At 42.0% G+C, this 26,450-nt stretch overlaps 1 protein-coding gene across 4 annotated transcripts in view; it reads left to right on the top strand.

Annotated features, from left to right (window-relative positions):
• RGS6 (regulator of G protein signaling 6) overlaps positions 1–26,450 on the top strand; it is a 479,758-nt gene that overhangs the window by 325,059 nt on the left and 128,249 nt on the right. For all 4 annotated transcript variants that reach the window (XM_010962350.3, XM_010962362.3, XM_074365305.1 and 1 more), the window contains exon 3: positions 2,609–2,708. In XM_010962350.3, the coding sequence (XP_010960652.1) occupies positions 2,609–2,708 (100 nt within the window). The remainder of the gene's footprint in view (positions 1–2,608; positions 2,709–26,450) is intronic.

The following is a 26,450-nucleotide window of genomic DNA, read 5'->3' as shown; positions in this document are numbered from 1 at the left end:
CAGATAAGGGCCACCTGCTTGATGGCACAGTGTAACTTAGGTCCAACCATGCTCCCTAATGATACAGAACTTCATACTAAAGGATGTCAGGAAATTGATGTTGCTCTACTTCAGGAACAAAAGGTACCAGAAGTTAGATGGAACTGAATGGTCAAGAAAACAAAAGCATATACCTCCTATCTCTTCATTCCCACCCCAGGAGCTGTGATCTGCCAGTAGAAGATAAATCCAACCAGGCCCCTGGGACAAAGAGAGATGTGCTGAGCAGCAAGACATCAGTAGTCACCGGGCCAAAATAAACCCTGAGATGGTTGAGGATCTGGTTATCTGGATCAATTTTTCTTTTTTCTCCTCTACACTCTTAGGACTGAGCTAAACTTTCCCTTCAGTGCAAATGGTATTAAGTGCCTTGTATCTGAAAAGCATGTCTGCAGGCTGGTTGAGCCATTGAGGATAAAAGATGAATCTTAGATTTGCTAGACAGAGCTTGGGCATTGGAGACTTGCATAAGAATCCTGGCTTTGCCACTTACTAGCTGTGTGTCCTTGGATAAATCACTTAACCTTTCTGAGCCTTAATTTCAACATTTTTATTAAATAAATTTAAGACTGAGAAAAAAAATCAGATAATTTATTTAAAATACCTAGGGCAGTATTAATCATAACATAGGTGTTCTGAAAATGTTTGTCATTATGCTTTATATAAGGTCCCTGGGAGCCCACTTCCAATTTTTTGGTAGGTCTGTACTCTTAGCATTTCTCCAGAAACTATGAAAAAAATTTTCAGAGACAATATTTTTAGCTGATGTCCCAGTGGACCATGCCATGGAATCAAACTCAGCTATCACAAATTTGCCTAACATAACGGTGGGAGGATAGACCCTAAGAATTTTTAAGCACATAGTGGATGGTGTAGGTGGAATTTCTGCATTCTTTAAAAGGCTTGGATTCTAGGATACCCCACCTCTAAGATTTATTGATTCTTATTACCAAGTATTTGTTGTGGCTTCAGCAATTTTGATAAATGCTTTTTTTCAGAGCCCTGTGTATCAGTCAGCTATAACCACCATTTTGCTGCATAACAAACCACCCCAAAGTCAGTGGCATATAACAATAAGCATTTGTTTCTCACTTACGGGTCTGCAGGTCAGCTGGGGTTTGACTGATCTAGCTATGGGCTGGGTCCCTTCTGCCTCAGATGTCTCTCACCTTCCTTGGAACAACTCTCTGATGCGGGAGGTCAAGGGAAGATGGTAGGCATCACTAGGCAGGTACACTGAAAGTCTCTGCTCACAACATGTTCAATAACATTGCATTAGCCTGGCGAGTCACAAGGCCAAGACCCAAAGTCAAGCAGAACTTCAGCCCATCATGAGGCCAGGGCAAGGATCTGGGTATATATTAATACTGTGTATATTTTAATTTTTATTACATTGTATCTTATCCTAACTTTGTCTCTAACAAGATACTTATTTCTTTCAAGTAAGTTGGGAGTCATGTGACTTTGAGAAACTCACTTACCCTCAAGTTGCTATAGTAGAGCATTAGACTAAATAAACTACAGCTTTAAATTTTTAGACTTAATTATGTGACTCTCTTATGGAAGCACTCAGAGAATCCATCGTGATATTTCAAACACATTCTATTGCTTAGGGAAACAAAACGTGATAAAACAACATTATCTTCTCCCCCTTTCCATTTATCCTCTCCCACGACTCACCAAACAAAAAGATCCATGTCCTTGTTACAGGTTGTTCTGTATCTAATCTGAAGATTTCTGCCCGGGAAATTATAGCTGGCTTGTAAATTCTTAGCTACAAATTCGTTTTCCGGTTTAGGCACCTACATCCCTGGTAGTCCATCTCCCCTCTCTGTTCTGTTTTCAGTATATACACAGTCTTTTGTTTCATCAGATTTCACCTGGCTCCAGGCCACAGGCCACCATGGTCTTCCTCCTGATAGTGTGGTCTTCCTTCGGCCAAGAGGAGAGGATCCTGTGCTTGCTCCATCTTAGTCCTGGCTCAGAGTGACTCTCTTCATGCCATCATTTACAACCATGAGACTTGTCCTCCAACTTCTCCAGATCAGCACCTTCCATGTCTTGATTTATACTTTTTATTTTTTTCCCCTCTGTGACTCTGGCTGGATCCTTCTCTGGTCTGAAAGGCATACTTCCAACAACAGTATGTTAATATATTATGTTAAGCAACAGGAAATTGCCTTTTTTTTTTTAGGTTGACTATGGCAATTTCATATGGTTCAGCCTATATATAAGCCTAATTTGGGAAAAAAGAGGAATATCATCATATATGTATTGAATTATATGTTGGATCCCATCAAGAATTTCTCTCTCCTTACCTTGTTGAACTGGTGGGGGAAGGAGAGGTTGTTCTTACAGACCATGCTTTACGCTCTTTATATAACCCCCTGACCTCCCCATCCCCAGCACTTGGCCCATAGCAAATGCTGCTACTATGTTTATTGACTGAGGTGGAGGTTTTTCCTGATATCTATTGTTGGCATCCACATTCCCACATTTTGGCTATTTAAAAAGGTACCACTTACTATTACTTTGTGGGAGACAATAACACTTCTTTAACCTCTTTCAGATTGAAGACATCATTACAAAGATGCAAGATGACAAGACAGGGGGTGTGCCCATCAGGACAGTCAAGAGCTTTCTCTCCAAAATCCCCAGTGTTGTCACAGGTAAATGTGTATCTATTTTCATGCGCAAGATTGGTCTGTTGGTTTTCTTACTTACCCTCCTTGCTGGTTCGGGTACCAAATTTATGCTAGCTTCATAAGATGAACCATGGCATATATCTCTTCTGTTGACATTGTGTTGTTCTCTGAAAAATAATTTTACCTTTAATCTAGTGTTTAGATGTTTAATTTCAATTATTTTATTTCTGTTTGTTAAGTTGCATTTGGTTCTTCTCTCAGTATGCTAGGTCATTTGTTCAACAAATATTTATTGGGTATTTATTATTTTCTAAGCATTGTTGGGCACTGGGGATTCAGAAGTAAATGAAACAGATCTAAATTTCTACCCTCATGGAATTTAGATTCTAGTGGAGGAGACAACAAAATTAATGAGGAAAATTTGTAGAATTTCCAGTAGGGATAAAGGCCAAGGAGAAAAATTAAGTATGAAGAGGGGATAGAAGTCTTAAAAATTTGGAACTAGTGGCCAAGCAAGAACTCCCTGAGAAGGTGACATTTAAGTAAAGATGAAAGGAGATGAGAGATTGAATTCTGTGGATATTGAGGGAAAGAGCATTCCAGAAATCCAGTGCTAAAAAGTCCAAGGCAGGCATATTCCTGGTGTATTGAGGAACTAAGAAGAGGAAACTAGACTAGAATGAAGAAGAGAAAGGATGACAGGCATGAAGTCAGAGTGATAATGCGAACTAGATCATATAGCCTCTTGGTCATTACAAGGCCCCTAGAGGACTTTGAGCTTGGATGACTTGCTCTGACTTATATTTCAATGGACTCACTCTATTATTTTTTGCATACTCTAGGGAGTTGGGAGGTTAAGCACCAGGTAGGAGGCTGTTGTAAAAGTGGTGACTCTGACTAGGCTATCAGCATTGAAGATATGTGATATGGTCAGATTCCAATTCCAGTTTAAAGGCAGAATAGTGTTTGGGGATAGATGAGATGTAGCATATGAGAGAAAGAAAGGAATTGATGATGACGCCACACTTTGGGATTTGAGTGACTAGGAGAATGGAGTTGCCGTTAAGTTCAATGAGGAATACTGTGAGTGGGGCAGGAGATTTGTTTATTGAAGTGTATGAAATCAAAACATTCCTTTTAGACGTGTTAAATTTTAGGGACCTATTAGACATTCAACTGGCGATGACAAGTAGGCACTTGGGTTTGTGGGTCTAGATTTCCAAGGGAGAGTCTGAGCTGGGACATAAGTCATCAGCATATGTATGATATTTAAAGCCATGGGATTAATGAGCTTAACAAGGGAGTGAATGTAGATAGGAAACAAAGTGCAAGTCCTAAAACTTGGGATACCCTAATATACAGAAATCATGGAGGAAAGAAGAAATCAACAAAAGAAATTGCAAAGGAGTAGCTGGAGATGAGGAGGAAAATCAGGGGGATATGGTTTCCTGGAAGCCAAATTTTCTAGAAAGTGTTTCAAGAAAGAGTAGAGTTGATCTACTGTATCAAAGATGGCTGACAGTCAAGTAAGGTAAGGACTGAGAATCAACCATTGAAGTTAGCAACACTGACCTCATTGCTGACCTTGATAAGTGCATGTTCCATGAAACATTGAGAGCAAAAAGCCTTATTGGAGTGGGTTCAAGTCAGAATGGGAGGAGAGTGAGTTGAGGTAGTGAGTATTATTAACCTTTGTAGGAGCTTTCCTTAAAAGGAAAAAATGCAGTAGTGTCTAGATGGGTAACTGAGATTAGGATACATAGGTTTTAAAGCAATATAAAAGTGACAGTATGTTTGCATGATGATGGGAATGATTCAGTAAAAAGGAAAAATGGTGCAGGAGAAAGAGGGAAAATTCAAGGAGTGATATCAACAAGGAGGTAAAAAAATGAATCTGATGCACAGATATGTGGGTAGATTTAGCCAGAAAAACATACAGGTATTCACAGAGGGAGGAGGGGAGGCATAGTAAATGCACAGAGGTACAAATATGCATGAAGATGTGTTGGGAGCTTATAGACATTTTCTTCTAATTGTTTAAATTTTCTTAGTAATATGGGAAGCAAAGAAGTTAGAGATGTTGAAGGACTGGGGAGAGATTAGAAGCTATGGAATAGCCAATTAGGAAAATAAAGCAATTGGACTAGGGAAACAGAGTTTTGACTGCTAAGTAGCATTAAGGACTCTCTTGATTATTATTAACATTTATGAATTTAAAGAGAGGCAAGTCTTTCTCCAGCCACATTTATCTTTCTTGATTTGGGTATGTGTCAGGTAGAAAGTTAGACTTATTTGCAAGTCCTTAAAAGGCTAGCTCAAATACAAGAGTGTGATCAATCAAGAGACAAGAGAACAACTAAAATGATTCACCATTAAATTTTAACTGGGTAAGGAGGGAAGTGAGAACCTGAGATGATGGAGAACAGTGGAGAGTAAAGATTACAATAAACTTGTAGGTTCCAGTGGCAAAGGAGTTTTGAGTTGGAGGTGAGAGTAAAAGAGCTGGAAATATAGGAGGTGGTGATTGGTTAGTGGAGTGTTTGAAATTGAGATTGTAGAGGGGTTCCAGTATATTGGTGATGATAAGATGTACAATATGGTCATAGGAATAAGTGGCTGAGATAGGATGAAGATCAAGGAACTAATGGGTCATGATTTTGAAAGACTGAGCCCTCTGGATGTTGAAATCACCACTGGGAGCACATTACAGAGGGTCGTTGTGAATCTTTATGGAATGGGAGGAAGAGACTCAGGGATCAGTATGTGACTTTCACAGCAAAGGGTACAGGTGGTTTAATCTGATGTCATGGGAGTCAAAGCTGAGTGTTCTTTAGGGAAGAGGGAGGGACTGAGGATGGTCTGAATAAAGCCATGAGAAACAAAGAAGTCACTTACCTGCTGTCCTACCTGGAGGTGTTTAAGGCGTAGGGTGGGGTGGGATAGGCACCACCTAGGACAGTAAATCACATCTGTGTGTTAGAAGTGGATGAAATATGGAGCAGAAAGGGTTGGGGACTAGGAGACCACTTAGGGGGTCTCTAGACAAGGGATGCCAAGTAGAAAATAAGGAAGACCGTGTTAACAACCACCATAGCATCAGCTGAAACCACGGCTTTAGAGCTACACCTAATTTAATCTTCACAGAAATCCTGTAAGATAGGAACTGATACTATCTTCACTTTACAATTGAGGAAACTGCAAATTCAAGAGCGGACATTACTTTTCCAAGGTCAGAAGGCTAGTCAATGGCAGGACCTCTGCCTCCAGGGCCCACTGTGAAAGAACAGTAAGATTCCAGACATCTAAGGAAAAGGTAGACTATAGGATTGACAGGACTTGGTGACTAGAAGTGGGGCATAAGGCAACTCATTCAAATATGGATCCAGGTTAACTTGATGGATTGAATACACTTATCCCTTCTCTTCTGAAATGCCACAAAAATCATAATAAAGGATTTTTTAAAAGGATGTAATCCTAAAGTTGAAGGCCATTATCAAAATGATCTAACATGGAAAGAAAACATCACCCTTGGATTAAATATCCTTGAAAAGATAGTCTAAAGGCAACCAGTGCCTCACGCTCAAGACATATAGCTATGTGAGAGATCCATGGAGAATTTTTTCCAAACACAGATGGAGAAATGGAGAGAGAATAAAGAAGTAGGGAGGAAAGGAGAACTCAACATTAGATCAAAAGCTAAGTATCATTGGCTTTTGGGAGGGGAGGCTCATTCATAAGAAATGAAATTGCCAACCCAGCTCACCTTCCAAAAGCTTGATATTTCTTGGCAAGACGCCCTAGAAAGGGCACTTACCACTGCTTTTTCAGGACAGCGGATCAGCCTCCTTGGGCCCTCCTTTTTGAACTGTAAGTAAGTAACAAAGATGGCTCTTGGTTGGAGCCAAGATGGGGAAGTTTCTGAGTTTCCAACTTCCAGCCTGCCAACCCTCTCCACTCCCCACCTGCCCTGCATGTGATAGACATATCCTGGGCCAAGTACCTACCAACTCCAGGAAACCAGCCAGTTTGCACGGCCTTGCCCAGCTGTCTTAGTCATTCCAGGATAATTCTCCAGCATCTGAATGTCATGGGGAATTTTCCAGGGACTCTGAAGATCAGTTTCTTCCAGGCCACTCTTAGAAACACAAATTCCTACCATGTAAGAGCCATAAGATACACCTAGTCCCACTTATTTTTGCAGACAGGAAAATTGAGTCCAAGAGACATGATGTCATGTGCTCAAAAATCACACAGCTTGTTAGGGACAAAACCAAGACAGAATCTGAATTCATTGCTCCCATTACAGTGCTCTTTCCATTATCTCATGAAGAAAATTACAGACTCCTGAATTAGAACAGCTACTTACAGGTGTCTGATGCATTCCCACCCCACCCCTCTCTGGAACACAAGAATCACTGGGGTAGCTTATTAAGAATACAGATCCCAGGACATCCCTATGTGCCTGGGCTCAGGAACCTCTACTTTCAGCATCTTCCCCGATGACAGAATACAGCCTGTTTGAATCTGGGAATCAGTAAAGCTGCCACATTCCTGCCAAGCGCTCTCCAGCCTCAGCTTTAATAACCTCCAGTGATGAATGTCATCGTCTCTCATTCCAGCTTTGGACAACTTTGACCTTTAGAAATGTCTTCCTTATAGTGACTTGAAACTTACCCACCTCTTCAACCCATTAGTCCCAATTCTGTCTCTCTCACAATCAAGGAACAGAGGAAAGAATTCAATTAAAAGCATACCCATAGAGCTCTCCATATGAATTTTTATGATACAAATAATTTTCAGATCATCATGCTAAGTATATACATGCATTTTTAGTCTGTTCATCACAACACAGTTTTTCATGTGTACACTTCTATCTCTTCATAGTCCACAAATTTCTTCTTAATGGCTTTATGCTGACATAAAAATTTAAAAGGTATTTTCCTTATGGCTTCTTGGCAATACAGTTTGGCTGAAAGGGTCTAGGGCTATAAACTGCTTGTGCGACCACTGATTTTGTCACCAGTCTCTCGCGGCCTCAGTTTCCTTATCTGTTACGAATATGTTTAGATTAAGCAATATCTGTGGTTCATCTGGCTCTGACTTTCTGTGATTCATCAGAGGATGTGTATAAAGGGCTGTCTGAAGTTGGTCCTTTCCACTCAGTCCTCCAGATGCTTTAATTGAATCTATCCCCAGGTTAATCCAGGCCATCAGTTTTCTCTTAAATTGTGATTCTCTCAGATCATAAAACAAAAGGACTGGCTTAGGAAACCCAAAATTGGTCAACATACATGTCCTTTGTGATTCTCATTCTCCTTCAGTGTCATTGAAAGGAAATGGAACAAAAAGAAAAAGACTCAAAGTAAATATAATTTGTTGGGTACCTGTAGGAGACTGAATAGTGGCCCCAAAGATATCAGGCCCCCATTCTCAAAAACCGATAAACATTCCTTACCAATAAAGGGTCTTTTCAAGTGCGATTAAGTTAAGGATCTTGAGAGGGGGAGATTACCCTGGATTATGCAGGTGGGCCCTAAATGCAGTCACATGTGTCCTTATAAAAGAGAGTCAGAGAAAGATACGATACAGACAGAAGAGGGAAAGAGGAGGAGGGATAAATTAGGAATTTGGGATTAACATATACACAGTACTGTATATAAAACATAACCAGCAAGGGCTTACTGTATAGCATGGAGGACTATATTCAATATCTTGTAATAATAACCTATAATGGAAAAGAACCTGAAAAAGAATAAGTTTATATATGTATGTTCTATATTATATATAGAATATATGTACATTGAGCAAAAGAAGGCAGATGCAGAAGGATGTATACTGTATGATTCCATTTATATAACGTTCAAAAAACAACCAATGGAATGATAGCATTGAGGAGTATATAGCAGTTGATAAAAGTGGCAGGAAAGGGACGGCAGTGACTACTGTTTACCTAAGGGGCGGGTATTGTGATGGGGACAATATACGTCAGAAGTGGAGGATAACACTGGGGTGCTGGCGAAGTTTCTTTAACCTCTGCTATGGTAACATGGATGTTTTCTTTAAAGAATTTGAATGGTATATATTGTGTACCGTTCATGATATTTCATGATTTTAAAAAATAGTTTTCTTTTGCTCTTTTTATTAAAAAGTAATTTGCAATCAGTTTGGTGAATAAGGTCTGGACAAGGCCAATTGCCAGTGCAAAGTGCCAATATTGGTTTGAATTTGGTGTAACTGAATGAATGAAGCTGGTTTTCTTGTTGTCCTTAGAAACTGGTTCATAAATTTATTTCCAAGGGGATTTCCAAAAATCCGTCTAGTAACCAATACTGGTTGTATTGTATCGGAGGGGCCAGCTTTGAAAAAGACAATGCTTAATTAAATATTGACTATGCTGTGTTTGCCTTAACAAATAAAACTCTGCTATAACACCTTTTCCATAAATGTATGCATTTTCACTTTCTTCTGGTGAAGTTCACTTCAGCAAAGTCTTGAAATCCTGTCAGGTTATAACTGTGAAAGCGAAAGGCATAGCTCTGATATTCTTGGCCTTTGTGCCATTAAAATCTTACTCTAAATGTCACATTAATTCATCTTTTTCACATTTTTCCATTTGATTTTTTCCCCTTTGAGAAGAAATGGTAAGTGGGATGAAAAAGGAAAAGACAGCTCATTTATTAGAAGTGAAAATGCACCACACAATGCCTTCTTAAACACTTCTATGAAAAAGTCTGTTTCAGAGTGAGATAAAATTTAAGAAGAGAATGAAGTCCAAAGTTATCGTAACTGACACAGGGTCACTGAGTTTTTTTAAAAGAAAGAATCAGAAACGATTACAGGCACCGTGCCTGTCATAAGGGGTGGTTGGTCAGCAATGATGACTATTGATTTCAGTGGATCAACTTTGTAGCACCTAATTCTATACTTTTTAGATATATGTGTGTATCTACACACACACACAGCTGGACGGCCGAAGTGTTGCTGGTAGGAAGACTCTAGCTAAATCTTACTGCTGGTAGGAAATTTGTGCAAAGGCCGTGAACGTGTAGACCATTCACTTTCAGATTAGCTCCTTGTGCGATTGACTTTGCCATTCTGTTCTCCTGAGGACAAGGGTACGAGATAAAGCTTTAATTTATGGAAACACAAAACATTTTTACTGGCATATTAACATAATTGTGGCATCTATTATATATTAAAAATGTTTAAACCTGATTTAGAAGTTGCTATTGTATCATCCATGAAGGCTTTTTTTTTTTCCTTAAACATATTGATATTAATAAGGCATGCTCTACACCAATGAAGTCTATTTTTACCCTCAGTTGCAGCCAGAGGAAATTTGAAGTAATTTTTATATTAAACTTGGATTGCAACACTTAACCTAGTTTTGGGTTCTAAGACATCATTTTCTGGGTCCAAGAACCATATCATTGCCTCAGGATCGTCTACAGAGTTCCACCCTATATATTCTTCAGAGAATGTGCCCCAGCATATAATTTTCCTGAGAATTAATGATGACAGCAATATTTGTTGAACTCATCGTAGCTAACACTTGTGGACTACCATTGTTGTCTGAAACACTCCCACCTTTATCCATATATATATTCATAAGCACACTGCTAGGGTGGAGAGTGGGTTGGCGAGTCCAAAAGGGCACTCTTCAGAGTCACTGCTGTGGGTTTTCTAAACTGCACTTCCCAAATCCAAGTATTTCCTCCCTCTAAACCAAGTGAGGAGGGCACCAAGAAAATCACTGGTGATGACTAGGGGTGCCACAGGAAGGGGCACATGGGCTCGTCTCCCTAACTACACTCTTACTGAGCTCTTGAACCCAGCGCTCTTTCTTGCTTCTGAAGAAAAATGTGGGAAAATTCATGGGAAGCTTGGCAGGTATCTCTTTGAGTCTGTGGTTGTATGTGAACAATAAGAGCTAAATTGGGATTTAAATCTTAAATGGAAGTCATTGCAAGTAACCAGAAAGCTTAAAGGGTCTACCAAAGATGTCATTAAACCAGGGCAAAGGAGATTTGACTTTTCATGTTCGAGGGCAGTGATGAGGGGAAAGTAAAAATACTTCATGTTTGTACTTCATCGAGTTCAGGTTATTCAATCAACTGGATATGATACTTAGTGACAAAAAAAAATCAGGGACTTCTATTTCTGGTCACACAGTCAACTAGACGGCAGAAGAACACCCTTTGGTACAGAACACTGAACTGATAAGAAAGCAAGGGCAACCTTTAGGGACCATAAGCTGGAAAGTGAGAATCCAGAAGAGTCAACTAGCATTGGATTAGTGTTTTCTCAGAGGAAACACTGTCAATTCTAGGTAGTCCAGAGTCTGGATTTTAAGAGCCTATGCATGTGGGTGTCAAGAAACAAAACTGAGTAGGGAGACAGTCACTTCAGAGACCCCTGGGGGGCAGTGCCATTATTGGGTGAGCTGGGGTAAAGAGCCTCTGAAAGGAGAATATAGGAATAATCAGGTTAGCTTTGCTTATCACTCGAGTGAGAGAAGGGAGAAAAAATATCTCACTAGATAATTCCTAATTCCAAATCCTAAATCTCCTCTTTCTGGTGTGTCTCACCAAACTCCATGTGGCCCAAAAAAGCCAACAACAACAAAAAATTAATAAAAATAATAATAATAGCAACATTTCTCCATTTCAGTACTGCCCCAGGTACCTGGCATAAGCAAACACATCTCCTCTCTCTGGAGGAACACACTTTACATATGGACCTCAGAAATTCCCAGAAAAAAAGAAAATCCCTAGGAATGTAGGAACACAAACCAGCATGAGTGAAAGTCAGCAGAAAGCACAAATGCAAGACTCCAGCAAATAAAGACCGCAGCTGATAGAATTACCACATGCAGATGTAGACTAATTGTTAGGTCAGAGCATATGAAACTGTCATCTTTGCAAGTGAAAACTGGACAATATCTGCAATTTCATATATTTTACCTAACATTTTTAAAGAAATGAGAGGGTATTGGAAGTGACAGGGTATCTTAAAGGTATAAGCACTAGGTACTCTCAAAAAGGACTCTAAGCTTTGATAAGGAGCCACACAAACATTCTTGAAATGAAAAATATAATAATTGAAATTAGAAACTTAATAGAAATGTTCAACAGCAGTTTTGACTTAGCTAGAGAAATAATAAACTAGAAGATGGAGCAGATTAAAGTTCACAGAATGTAGTATGTATGGAAAGGCAAAAATAGTAATATGAAAGAAAGGTTGTGGGCAAAAGTGAGAAATTCTAACACCTAATCAAATTTTGAGAAAGAAATAATAATAATAGAAAAATGGGAAGGGTAGTCATCCCCATTTTCTCTTCACTTCCTTCTTGATTTAAAGATATAATAGTTGAGAATTTTCCAGAGTTGATTAAAAACTCTAGTCCTCAGATTCCAAAAGTCAAACACATTCCAAGCAGGATAAATGAAAACAAATCTATATCTAGCTACACTGACATTAAATTGGAGAAACACAAAAAGAAAATCTTCAAAACAACTAGAGAGAAAAGACAGATTGCTTATCAAAAAATAATAATAATAAAACTGGCAGGTGACCTCTTATATGTAAAAATGGAAGCTACAGAGCAATGGAAGAAAATCTGCCAACTGTTTACAGAAAATAACAATCACTTAAAGTTCTACATATAATGAAACTATCTTTTAATAAGAGCAAAATTATTGTATAAAAATACAAGGAATGTATCATTAACATATATTTACCAAAGGAATTTCTACAAAATACATTTCAGGAAGAAGTAAAATTATCTCACAATCCTCTCCCAGGGAGGTGGTGGCAGCAGCATTTTACAGATGAGGGGTCTGTGCCCAGCAGGACACGAGGGCAGCCCCGGGATTCCAGCACAGGTCTGTGGGACCCATAGCCTGCGCTTTCTTCACCACACCATCCTATTTCACATTTTATATTTACCTCCCTACAAATAGAAAATATAATTGAATCATTTAAAGGAAGTGTGGTGTTGCCTTTTTACTTATGAATAATCTCAAAGATACAGCAAACCATTTATCTGAAATTCTAAAAAAGGCAAAATGATTGTGGATCAAATGATTGTGGATCAAAGAAAGCGGATCAAAGGTTGCCTGGAGCTGTGGGTGGGGTCAGGAAGAGAGTCCACTATGAAAGGATACCAGGGAACTTTTTAAGTTTTGAGAACTGTTTTATCTTGATTGTGATGGTGATTATACAGTTGTCTACAGTTACCAACATTTATCACATTGTACACTTAAAAATAGTGAATTTCCAATACCATTATGTATGTAATTTTTATGCATAATGCATAAAAATTTTATTAAATTTTTGATAATCTTTAAATAGAAAAAAATATATATATATACACCACATCTCTTTCTACCCTCTCTCCCCCAAAGATGGGAATGAAGAATGAAGACTGGTCCATGGCAACCTGCGGGGCGTAGGAGCAGTTAGAGATAGGGTCCTAGTTTGCTCGGGCTTCCATAGACAAGTACCACACTCTGGGGGCTTCACCAACAGAAATCTATTTTCTCACCGTTCTGGAGGCTGGATGACCGAACTCAGGAGGCCTCTCTCTTTGTCCTGTGGATGGTCGTCTTCTCCCTGTGTCCTCAAATTGTCTCCTTCTGTGTGTGTCTGTGTCGAAACCTCTTCGTATGGTTCACCAGGCTTATTGGATTACAGCTGGCCCTAACACCTCACTTTAACTTAGTTACCTTTTTAAAGATCCTGCCTCCAAATACAGTCACATTCTGCGGTCCTAGGGGTAGGACTTCAACATATGAATGTGGAAGGAAGAGGACACAGTGCAGCCCACAATAGGTGGGGAATGGTGTCTGCGGTCTTTTATGTACTATTTTACTCACCTTGGTGATATTTGAATTTCCTTTACCAGGAACATGTATTTAAAAGTTAGAGAATATATGTGGGAGAAAGATACATATGTATATTTTTCAAACAAAGCAGAGATAATCTGTAGACCCAAATGTGTGCTGATGCGATCAGTAGACTGTGCTCCTAATCGGTCTCTGTGGTTTATAACTTGTAAACAGTATCTGTTATCCTGCACATTGATGTCATAACTCATATAGTCCTTACACACAGCTGTGCAAGAACTATCACTTTATTCTTCTGTAACTGAACTTTATTTCTGCCTGAGACTCCTTTTCTCAGGTTGCATCTAAGTTTGTGGGGATAAGGAGTAGGGGGCAGTCTCCGGCAGGGAAGGTGAGCAGTTCTTCCAGACCTTGACGGGAGTATATGGTCATTTCTGCAGGACCGCATCCCTTACATAGCCTCCTTCCTACCTGTCCTCCAGGCCACTCGTGTCACTGCTGCATCCTCTTTGCCCCAACTCTAAGGCCTCTTTAATTTTGACTCTGGAGCCATTCTCCCGGGATTTGAATCTCAGCTCTACTTCTTACTGGCTATGTGCCCTGGCCACTTTACTTCACCTCTCTGTGTCTCCGTTTCTCATTTATAAATTAGAGCTATTTATAATAAAAGTACCTACTTCATAGGATTGTGGGGAGGATTAAATGAGTTAGTATGTTAAAATATTTGAAACAGTGCCTGCCCTGGAGTAAGAGCTACATTCTGTGAAATGTTTCCTGTTATTAGTACCAGCAGTAGTATTACAGTTCTTGTTATTCCATGTGCTTCGTTGGTCCATTATTTGGAAGCCCGTAAAATCCTGGATTTACCTCTGTTAGCGGTGAAAATTCTACTGGGAGTCTCGGTCCCATCTGCCGGACACATTATTTCTGCTCCTACACCATGCTGGGAATACAGACTGTGGGGCTGGGGTGCAGATACGTGTGGGGCCTTACAGACTCTCTGTATTTCCCTTGGGAGGTGGAGGGGATGCAAATTATTTACGTCCCAGATGCCCAAACCTTTGTTCTATCACCTGTGCGGCTGGCACCCCAGTCCCTCGGGAGACCCAGCCCCCGCCCCTGCTTCCTTCCCTTCTCTCCTTTGCCCCCAGCCTGCACGTGGACTGCTTCACCTGGGAGGCCCTCAGAGAGCGAATGGGCTGTTGAGACTCAGACTGGGAGCTGGGACTCTTGGTGCTGGTTCTGCCGAGTCACTCCTTCCCGAGGCAACAAGTGAGGCTTTCTGGCTGCTCCCTGGGGCAAAGGGCAGGACACGTGCTGGGCGAGGGAAGCGTGGTGGAGGAAAATCACTTGAATTCATGTACATAAATATTCCCAGACAACTCCAGGGCAACTTTATAGAAGTCCCTCCAACACCTGAGAGCGGGACTGTATCAGCCATACCCCATCAGCACATCCCCAGAGCCTGGCGCAAGGTCCAGGAAATATTTGGAAATTAATTGGCATTAATCTGTAACCTCCTCAGTGTTATAACTGCTTGCATCCCAATATCCACCACTAATTATGGCTGGCTAGTTTGTTTTTTCAGTCGTTTACGTACAAACTGTATTTTGAGACTCAGGGGAGATAAATGTCATGACAAAACAGTTTGGACAGCTTATGTTCAAGTTTGAATGCTCCGTGTAAACTAATGAAGTTGAAGCCGGTCCTATGTGAGTAAAAATCTTGCAGTCACATTAATTAAATGAATCTGTTGAATTCATTTTCATAAATTCTTCTGAGTTTCAATTGTACATCCTCCAATTAACAACAAAAGTCAAACTAGAATTTAAAGTGTGGGTCCAAGGAGAGCACACGCTGAATAAACACACTTGTATGGTTAAAGACTCAACAACAGATGGTAGGAACAGCAAAGTGCAGGAAAACTGCAATAAGTTTTTTTTTTAATATATGGGTCCTCAAAATAGATGAATGTCAAACATCTATTGCAGAATAAAACAGAAGATTTTAAAGAGCCATGGTTCTTAGTGGAAAGTGAAGCCTTTCACATCAGCTATAGCAGTGCCCAGAAAAGTCCCAAGTATGGACATGATGGAAAGTTTTAATGGGGAGAAGAAAGAGAACATTGGGACAGTTATGAAAAGCTTTAATTGTAAGTCCCATTGTCATGGGAAGGGTAGAGATAAGTACTAATTTAATAAATTTAGCTATTACCCCAGTCTTCCCAAAAGTCATTGTATTTGTCTGATAAAAGCCACTTACCATGATAGCCGCCAGGAAGGGTAAACCTAGAATCATAATATACCACAGTTTAAAGGTCCTTTGTGATCCTCTGGTCCAACCGACTCGTTTTACAGGCAAAGAAATGGAGACTCAGAGGTTGGCTAACTCTCCAAGGCTTCGTGACTAGTTAGTGGTGGAATCAAGGACTGAAATCAGGGCTGAGGTGTAGAACTGACCCTCACAGATTGCTGGCTACTTCCTTTTGGGGCCACAGATAAGCACTGATCTTCTGGAACCTTCCAACCAGACTTCATGCGCCAGAGGTGTGTCCGGAGTTTAGAAGGGTGCTGTCCTGGTTGGAAGCAGAAACTGTGAAATTCAGACATGCTTTGGCAGATGCAAGGACAAGGTTAAATCAACTGAAATCAGGGCAGAAAGCTTTTCTTATTTAAATTGCCGTTGGAAAGAAAGGTGAACACTTAACCATAATTCATGAATATGTTCATTGTTTTTTTTTTCTCCCACAGACGCTCACTAATTTATTCTGAGGGGAATGATACATTTCATTTCCAAATTCTACTTTTACTTTAAAGAAATTGAGACTTCTTTAAGAAAAAAATAGTTCAACTCTGTACTGTGATTGCTTCACTAGTTAAGGATATCAGCTGTCATGACTTTGAAAAATCATTAGCAAAAATTGGCCACGGAAAAGGGAACTGTCTAGTTCACAACAAGCATCCATCTTACATGGGTTAATTCCTTGTCTCTCATTGGGGAAAAACACAGCCCCTCGCTGTGTGCCGTCAGGATTGGCTTCCCCAAAATCGCTAACCCTGAAAGGGCCTCAAGTCTCGACTTTACACCTTGTCCCTCAGTTGTCACCTGTGGCTCCTCCACCATCTTCTTCATCTGTCGAGCATCTATTATTTATTCATTTATTCCACTGATATTTCTGGTGCTGAGAAGAAAAGTTAAATTGCATGCCAAACAAGCTACTAGGTGTGAGGAATGCACCTTGGAAAGCCAAATAGCCCAACTTGCCCTGTCGGAGCTTAGGATCCAAAGGAGGGAACGTTTGACTGAAAACCCTACAGACAAGGGAACGCTCATGCGTGTGGTGATGCTCGGAGGAGAGGGACACCGTAAGATGAGAGATCAGCACGGGAGAATTTCACTAGGCTGACGTTCTAGCTGAGATATGAAAGATAAGTTGGTGTTGGCCAGGTCATGATGGCTCGAAAGAGACAGCCAGGCAGAGGGGACAGCATGTGTAAAATGCCTGTTGTGGGTGAGGGCACAGCAGTACATGGGACTAAAAGATGATCACGGTGGTGGGAGCAGAAGAAGGTAGAGGAGTATGGTCTGGTGGGAGGTGGAGGGGCGGGTGGGGAACTTGGTCTTGAGAGCAGTGGGAAACCACTGGAGGTTTTAAGCAGGGATGACATGATCGGATAGGAATTTTGAGAAGATCACTCAGGGACCAGTCAGAGAAGCAGAACCACTGGGCTGTAGCATCGTACGTGTCTGGGTGTCATTCTAAGTACACATATGAATATGTGTGTTGGTTACAGGGATTTGACATTATGCCATTGTGGCTGCTAGTTAGGCAATCTCTGTAAGGCTGTTGCCTTCGTGTCTGGTGTCTGTTGGAGCTTGGAGTCCACAGGACAGGCAGTGAGCACAGGCAGAGGTGTGTAAATCAGGGAGAGGGAGGACTAGCCAGGACCCACGTGCACACATGGGAACCCGTAAGACTGACCGAACCCTGCGTCAGATCTACTGACTCCCTTGATGATACAGCTGCCCCGCTGGATGATGCTCTGGTCATCACAGAGATAAACACACAGCGGCCCAGGGGTCAGGAGCAGAGGGAGACCCAGGGAAGGCGGAGCAGTGTCAGGCCTGGCGGCTGCCCGCTCCCAACAAGGTGAGCCCGCAGATAAGGGACCGCGTGTGTGAGTTAGGCCGCTGCTTCACTTCTGCTCTCCATCCCACTCAGGAATGCCCCCTGGGGCCCCACCCTAACTGCAAACACGGGGGGAAAGGGAGCCTGGGGAAGGTGGGTCAGCCTCACCAAGATGACAAGGCTTTACGGAGCTACCCAGACAGCTGGGCTGCAGTGTGGAGTGTGTGCAAAGCCTTCCACATTCCCCTCTGGCAGCTCCTGCCCTAGTCTCCTCGGTCAAGTGTGCACTTTCACGGGACGGAGACTCTCTGCTCTGCATGCCCGCCATATGGGGGAAATTTGGAGTTCCCAGGTGAGCTGCCAACAAGCAGAAACTGGGAAGCAGCAGCTAACAACATTGTTAGTCCATTTGGCAAACATCCACCATCATAGAGCAAGTGGAGGGAAAAGAGACTCTCTTAATGGCGAATCAAATAAAGAGTGGGCGGCGTCTGAAGACAATACCAAACCCCCCATGACATGTCTGTGGAACAGAGTCTGATGTCATTTCAGCTTTGGTTTGTCTGCTCAGATAGACAGGGTGTTTTTGTACCTTCTCCTGCCTGAGGATCATCCAGCCACACACCACGAGAGGATGTGACCAGTGTGGCCACCTCTTTTCTCGGAGTGTTGGGGAACCAGGATGGAGCCGACAGCAGGGGATTCTGTGATGTAAGACAGGTATTTGGGGTGATCAAGGAGCCCAGTGGTCTTTAATTCTGACTGTATTTTAGAATCACCTGTATAGCTTTACAGCCTTTCCAATGTCCAAGCTCCTCAGAGCCTGGGGTGAGTGCGGGCAGGGCATCACTGGTTGATAAATCTCCCCAGGTGATTCTAACGTGCAGCCAGCATTGAGGACCAGAGATCCAGTCTAGTCCTCTTGTTTCTAGGTAACGAAGCTGAGTGGTAGAGAAGTTAGGCCTGTTGACCAGCAGGTCTACAAGTAATAGAACCCAAGTCTCCTAACTCCAAAACTCATCACTTTTCACTGGATATCCTTCCACATCCCCTGTCAAAAATAACAAGAAACGTAAATTAAAACTGTGTTCTCTACTGTGACCTAACAATGTGATGGTTTTGAAGATGTAGGTTATTGATAAAGACAGGTGATGAGACTGGTGCTCAGTCATTCATTTAAACTCCTAAAGCACAGAGACAAACACACGTGACCTGTGGTCTTCACGTTTCCTGGCAGACTCGGGACGTTAGTTTACCTGGCCCATCGCATGAGAAAGAGAAAAGAAAACAGACGAGTCTAGGAGTACATTGTTCAGTGGAATGCATTCTGCAATGATTCTGTAAATTACAGGAAAGCCTTAATAGCCAACAATCAGGTCTCCTCAAAACGGAGCCATCTGACTAGCTTACGGCCACGTGCTCAGTCTAAATTAGATCCAGGAGCCTCTGTGACAGTCCAATTCAAAAAGAAGGACGGTAGAAATGGTGAATCAGATTAAGAAAACGTTTGTAAATTAGCAAAGCAACATTCAGCCTACACTCTGTCCTCATAATTATCATTCATTATTTCTTTTAAAAGAAATAAAATCAAATTATTGGACATTTTCAATCTGTGGCACTCACACAATATGCCAGTATCTATTTTTATGATCTCCTTACTTTATTTTTTTTAATTTGAAGAAACGTTAAAGTATTGTATCTATAAAAGCCATGCATGCCTCATTGTAAAGGATTCAACAGTTACAGAAAAAGTACAAAAGAAGAAAGTAATCTTCCAAATCTCACCATCCAAAAATAGCAATATTGAGCATCAGGTAGACATCAATTGAGACTCTGTCGAACAATGTGTGTATGTGTAATAAATTACAATTTTGATATGGAGCTGATTCTGTTCGCTAGCCATCAGTCTCCTAATTGCTCAGTATCATTTCCATGTTCAAGTTCAATCAATGTGTATAAATATGTACACATACATATACACGAGGGAGAGAGGGAAGGAGAGGTTGGCTGGCTAGGTAAGCAAATATAAAACTGGGATCACACTCTTAGCCCTTTTTAAAATTTATATATGTATCTCCAATTTTACTTATGTACAGAAGCAAAGGAAACTGAAGTAACACTGGAAGAATTCTGAGCCTCATATAAGTGTTTCTTTACTATCCAACATATTATTTCCCTAAAGGTGCTTAACAAAAATTATTATAAAAGACATTGTAGTGGTAAAATTTTTATTAACTACATGGTTCAGCTTTATATAGTATCACTTGACTCCCTGCTATGAAAGAAGGATAACTGCCCCCCATTTCTCTAGCCCCCCTCCTCCCAAATTTTGCAGTTTATTCTCATTTTTTCCCTTCAACACGTGTTCACTGAGGGTCTACTTTGTACAAGGCACTTTCAGGGTACTGGGCCTATAACTACAAACTGCAGACAGAACAGACAAACTCCTCACCCATCATGGCCCTTGCATTTTAATAGAGAGAAAAAAATAAATTACAATTTTGATATGGTGCAGAGTCTCTTCACTAGCCATAAGTCTCATAATTGCTCAGTATTGTTTCTATGTTCAAGTTCTTTTGATGTGTATAGATATGTAGAAGTTTGGCAGACTAGAGAGCCAAAAACAAGTGTGAATATGGGATGATACTATAAATTCACTTCCATCGTGGAAAATCAGTCCTATCCTTTACTTACCTTCTTACCTTCATTTCTTCCCACGTACTTCTCCACTTCTGTCTCTTTAGAAGAAGGACAAGTTATCCCCTTTCCAGATTCCCGGGGAAAGTTTCCACATCATGCTAATTCCCAGGGTTTGGTTTTGTTTTGTTTTGTTTTGTTTTGTTTTGTTTTGTTTTTTTAGCCTGGGGTGGCAATTGTAGGCTGAGGCTTTCTCCATTGCTTCTCTGCAGGATTGCCCTCCCTGCCAGTTTGGAAGCATGCGACATTACTCTATGTCCCTTTCCCGTTTTGGTTGCTGCTTGATTGGTTTTCACCATTTTGATGTTGTCATTGTTCATTTGATTAAGTATCCTTAAATTAGAGAAATGTTATGATCAGTCTTTGCTCTTATCTCTCCCCAAAGTCTAACTCTTTACTTTAAAATACCATTATGAACACAAATGCCTGTTATAAAATCAAACCATAATGTGTTTCCTGGGTTAGGGGTAGAGAGACACGTTAACTAAATTTTTCTTGTCAGCTTCATGTTGGATCAACTCCTAAAGAATAATTTCTACTCTGTCTCTTGTAAGCTTTCCCAGCCCTGGCTTGTTCTCCTGAAGAGCTTCATAGCAGATGGGAGAATCTTTGATAATTGGCAAGGTTCACAAGACATATTACTGCAACCCACTCCATCATTTGTGAGGGTATCACAACTGTTTTTCCTAGAAATAAAGAGCAAAATTCGCAAACGATTTTAGATATGTGAGATGGGACCACACGAGAGGATCGAGAATGAGAAGAAGTTGACCAGGTGACTTCCCAGGTCCCTTCCAACTTGAAGATTCTGTGGCAGCCTGGGATTTCCAAGTGATTCTAATGTGAAAGAAAAGGGAGAGTATCTAAATAAATCAGAAAGCTTCATAGGAAACCTTCTGAACTTTGCAAATATTAGAAGGATACAGGCAACAGAGCAAGGAAGGTAAGGAGAAATAATCATAGAGTATCCAAAGCTGAAAGAATAGTATTCAGGTAGGCTAGTGCTGAGAAAGGCTGGGGTCTTGTGAGCTATCCTGAGGTCAAAAACCACAACAGAAAGAGATATTTGGAGTGATAAGAGCAATGAATGAGGGTCTCAGAGGAAGCTGATGGCTTACTGATGATATTCTAGGATATTTTAATAAAAAGACTTTAAAAAGGTCTGGGAAGAGTACAGAGAAAGTGACAAGAGACGGAGCAAGTTGGAACCTGATGAGGGTAATGATTTGGGAAGGGACTCAGGACAGAAGCAGGGGCTCTCAGTGGTGGACCCCAGCCAACCCATGGGATCAGGCAGGGAGTGAGCTGACCTCACTGTCTTTCTGTTCTCCCACCTCCCTCTGGTGCTACCTCCCATGCACTAAACCCAACCAGAAACAGAGGGCAAGGAGACCCATTGATCAGGGTAACCTCTCCAGGCTCAGAGCAGGGTGGAGAAAGGTGGTGATTCTGGAAAGACAAATTGAAGATATCCAGCAAAAAGGACAAAGAGGGGACAGAATTACTTACTACTTAAAGAGTTTGAGTTTTTACAGTCCTTGACAAGACAGTAGATGAATTTAGTGTCTACTTCATGTTTATCTTTCCTATCCAAGACAATGATCTAACTGGAAAAAAAAAGAACAAAATTGAAGGCAAAACGAAGCCAAAATGATCAAGACAGTAAACCAACACTTAACGACTTTAAACCAGGTCAGTCTGTGGGCCTGCATGAATTTTTATCAAGGAGTGATGAAAAAGATTATGTTTAATATCCAGAGAAGCTCAAAAGAGTGTATTTTTTGCATTTCTTTTTTTTTCTTTTTTTAAACTGAAGTATAGTTGATTTACAATGTTGTATTAGCTTCAGGTGTACAGCAAAGTGATTCAGATATATATATATATATTTTCAGATTCTTTTCCATTATAGGTTATTACAAGATACGGAATATAGTTCCAAGTAGGTACTTGTTTTTTTATCTGTTTTACATATAGCAGTGTGTATACGTTAATCCCCAACTCCTAATTTTTCCTTCCCCCCCAAGATAATGTATCATTGAATCTATACTGAAATTGCTGAAATTAAAAGGCATGTTAAAGATCTCAGGTATGTCAGATTCAGGAAGATATTTGATGGCCTCTCTCACAGTTTGGTTGGGAATATTGCTGGAGAAGTGGTGGTTTATAGTAAGGTTGGACTTACCCCTGGGTGAAGAATAATAACACAGTGAATGTTAATTCGTAGTGACATACACATGGCACAGAGGAGAGCGAGCACAGGATCCTCTCTCTGACCCACACTTGTTCAAGTCTTTGTAAAGAACTTAATGAAGACAGGAAGAATATTCGTATCAAAGGTATCACCGATTCAAAGCTAGAAACTAAAAGCAATTCTGAGCAATTCCCTCAAGATGCCTCGGGGTATGACGTCGAGGGAGGGGCGGAAGTTCTGGAAGGATGGAAAAATACTGCCTGAAGCTTGAAGGAAGGTGTTTGATGAAGTCTGTCTGATATGCTCTGGATGGACCAGTGGCCAGAGTGTTCCTTCTCTCTTGGACCAGCACTGAGCTCCAGATTCTGGCTCCTGAGATTGACCCTTTACCCCTAAGGGGAACCCCAGCTGCCAGTCCCTCTGCTGCCAACCAGGATGCCATGTGAGCTGTCCCCACAAATGCAGAGATGCTGCTTGCAGCCCCGCGTGCCACAGGACTCTCTCTGTCTGTGGTCCCATAGGGCAAGCATGACAAATAGGCCAAATGACAGAATTTTAAAAGCTCTCAGCTGTGGATCAAATTAAATGAAATGTTATGTAATGGAATTTTGTGGTTTATAGAGCTAGTTTGTCTATCATATGAGTCAGAATGAAGGCCGAGAAGAGTGACAGGGCTGACCCCGCTATCGCTGCCACAGGTGGAAATACAGTGTCTAAATTAAGCGAAGTGACAGTCCCTGGGTGTTCCGACTTAGCAAGAGCGCATCGGAAGTGCTGTCGATACGGGGAGGCACCCACTTTAAGAGAAGAAGGACCAATCTCAGTGTCTCCCTGAGACGGCGACCAGCAGAGCAATGTAGCTAGAAAATCTACCAACGTAAAGACCAGTGAAAGGAACTGGGGACCCCAGGGAAGAGAAAAGCTGAGAGGGAGTCACAGGAAGTGGAAGAGGGCTGAGCTCAGTGAGACGAGGTGGCTGGGAAACTGACTTTCAGATCAGTGTAAGAGAGACAAATCCTTGACAGTCAGAGATGTTTCAAAATAGGATCAGCAGCTTTTGGCTGGTCGAGGGGAGGGTGTCACTATAGTAGGAATATGAGGAGAGGGATGGATGACCCCCGTCAGAGAGGCTGGAGTTTCTCCCCACAAGGTCTTGGCTGCCTTCCCCATCTGCCGTACATGAGCCTCCAAACCGTGTGGGGCGGTGGGAGCGGGGGTGGAAAAGAGGGAGAGGAGGAACTTCTCACGTGATTTTCATCCTTCCTTTTCCCTGAAAAAATGACTAGTAGGTCTACTCTTAGAAGGATAGCAAACTGACCCAAAATGCCTACTAAATAATAATAATAATCCCTTACGTTTGTCCAGCTGTTTAAACTTCTGAAAGGACATTAGCACAGACAAAAGAACTGGCTTTCAGAACTGGGTTCAGGGTCTGGCTCCACCAATGACCTTGGACAATTACCTAAGCCTTAAGTTCCCTCTCGGTAAGGCGATGCCTTCCACCGCGACTGGCTGCTGAGAGCTCAGACCCGGTGGCAGGCAGTATGTGCACATGTACGTACACAGGTGTGACCACGTGGAAATAGTGGCCACCTCTAGCCCACGCAGCCTCACGTCACCACGCGTAAGCGCTCCGAAGCTCCCGGTGACCGGAGTCTGGGGAAAGCACGGCCTCCCTCTGGCGCTGGGTCTCCTTGCCTGCCCCCCTCAGCTGAGGGACTCACTGCCAGGGCCATCCTCTGGGGCCGGGGTTTCATTTTCTACTTCTTGCAACATAACTGGCTTTCACCTCCGACTGTGGTCCCTACCTTCCTTCTAAAATCAGACTGTCACCTCAGGTCCTCGGGGCTGCTGTCTCCTTCAGGCAGTGCAGCCCTTTCTGTCTCCAGGGTCCTCGGGCCACTGCGGACGTGTGAGTCCAGATCCCCATGTTACTGTAGCCAGTAAATGGGAGGGGGAGTGAATGGGGCGTCGAAATGGATCCAAAGGCCCAGGGAAAAGACTCTGGACTGCAAAAGAAAACGCAGCTTGGCAGAACGTCGGCTGAGCACTTCGCTGTGCCCATCTGAGTGTTTCTTGCCGTGGAAACTGAGACTGTGGAGGAGGCGGGTGGGTGCAGGTGACCGGGGGCTGGAGCAGCGCGGAGGCAGGTGATCGTTTATGAACTGAGCACAGGCTGGGGCTGTTTTCTCTCACCAGCTATCAGATTTATCCCAAAGATGGAAACAGCCCTCTCTACAGTGGCAGGTTCCAGTCTGGGGATTTTTTGTGTTTGACATGCCGGCTTTCTCCTTGTAGCTGAGGTGCAGCTATAACAGGAGTCTCCACCTGAGTATTTCAGGGCCAAGACTCACAGACTAACCGTCCATGAAGGTGGCTGTCGGTTACAGGTAATAAACTCAGGGAAGTTGGCCTCCTTAATGCTGTGTTCGGGAAGGAGGGCGGCAGGCAGGCAGCAGCCCCACTTGGGTTTTGTTCACCGAGGGCACCCAGTCTCGATTTCATAGTCAGGTGGGTCCATGCTGTTCAGATGTCCACACTTAATGTTAACACAGACGTTATGAAAGTAACTCCTGAGAACTCCTGAGAATGACTGAAATCACACTGGGTAATAAAAACTGTATACAATTTTCTTTTGTTACCCTGACAAAGTTATATACTGTTCATGATTAATTATACTGATTTGCACTGTGTTGTGTCCTACTGTACTGTAGGTTCTTATATGAGGCCCAAGTTCTTCCTCTCCTAAAGGCCGGTGACCACCTTTAACCCTCGTGGCAGAGCACTGATAATTCTGGGATGATCTGGGCTCTCTCCTGTATGTCCTGTGCAGGTTTGCCCCCGCCATGCCACCTGTGCTGGGGTGCCTACGTGTGTGTGCGTGTGTGTGTGTGTGTGACCCTCTTAGTCTTTGCTTGTGCACTCGTGCAGGGAACCGCCTTGCAGTGGTGAATCTGTACTGGCTGATGTCTATGGAAAGCTTTGCCTTCCTCCGGGACATCTGGTACCGCTGCTCCCTGTCCCTCCACTGAGCGCTGTGTTCCTCACCTGCCGCTTTCACCCCCGCACAGTCAGTGTCATCCCAGGCAGTGACCAGGAATAGCCTTCTTTTAAAGCCTCCTGTGTCAAGACACATCACTTCCTTTTAGAAGCAGACCTTGTGCTCTGACCTTTCCGATGCAATGACATTAAAATTCCCCGAGCAGTGGAGGCTCAGGACAAAGCAGCCGCTCACAGACTCTCAAGATCCCAAGAGCACCACCACCATCGCTCTTTTCGTAACTTATGTCCTGCTCTTACCTGACATGTGTCACGGTCTGCGTTGACTTGGAGGTGCCCAGTGTAGGAACAGGGGGCCCTCGACTTGAAACAGTACAGTCGACTGGTTTACACCACAGGGTTGCTTTGCTGACTGATCCCAGCCAGGCTTGCCCTCTACACCCCTGCAGAGTAGAGGAACTGGCTCTAACTTTGTGCAAAAGATAAGCCATAAAAAATTTTGTATTTAAAGCAAGTTTTAATAAACCAATTCATGCTGGTTAATCCACTAATGACACTTACTCTTTAAAGGAAATGTTGAGAGTCTTTTTTTGTCATTCCATCACAAAGACAGACTTGCACTGAGCAGTTTTAGATTAAATCAGGGCTGCTTATACTAAGCTCTACAGACCCCCCTGGTGGTTCTCAGATGAATTGAGGATTTGCAAGTTCTACTAATGTTTAACTTTGTGGTTTTATTTTTTATGATAGTTGTTTTCAATTTTTCTGATGATCTTTTAAATATTTATCATATATATACATGACCTGAATGATTACCTAACCTACCATAATACATATATATATATATAACCTAATACAACCTACTAGAGATTTCAGTGCCTGTGTTCTCAGCCCTGCAGGTA

The sequence above is a fragment of the Camelus bactrianus genome, chromosome 6 (genome assembly GCF_048773025.1).
Source record: "Camelus bactrianus isolate YW-2024 breed Bactrian camel chromosome 6, ASM4877302v1, whole genome shotgun sequence".
Taxonomy (NCBI): domain Eukaryota; kingdom Metazoa; phylum Chordata; class Mammalia; order Artiodactyla; family Camelidae; genus Camelus; species Camelus bactrianus.
The sequence above is the reverse complement of the archived record's forward strand: the minus strand, read 5'-3'. Positions and strand labels throughout refer to the sequence as shown.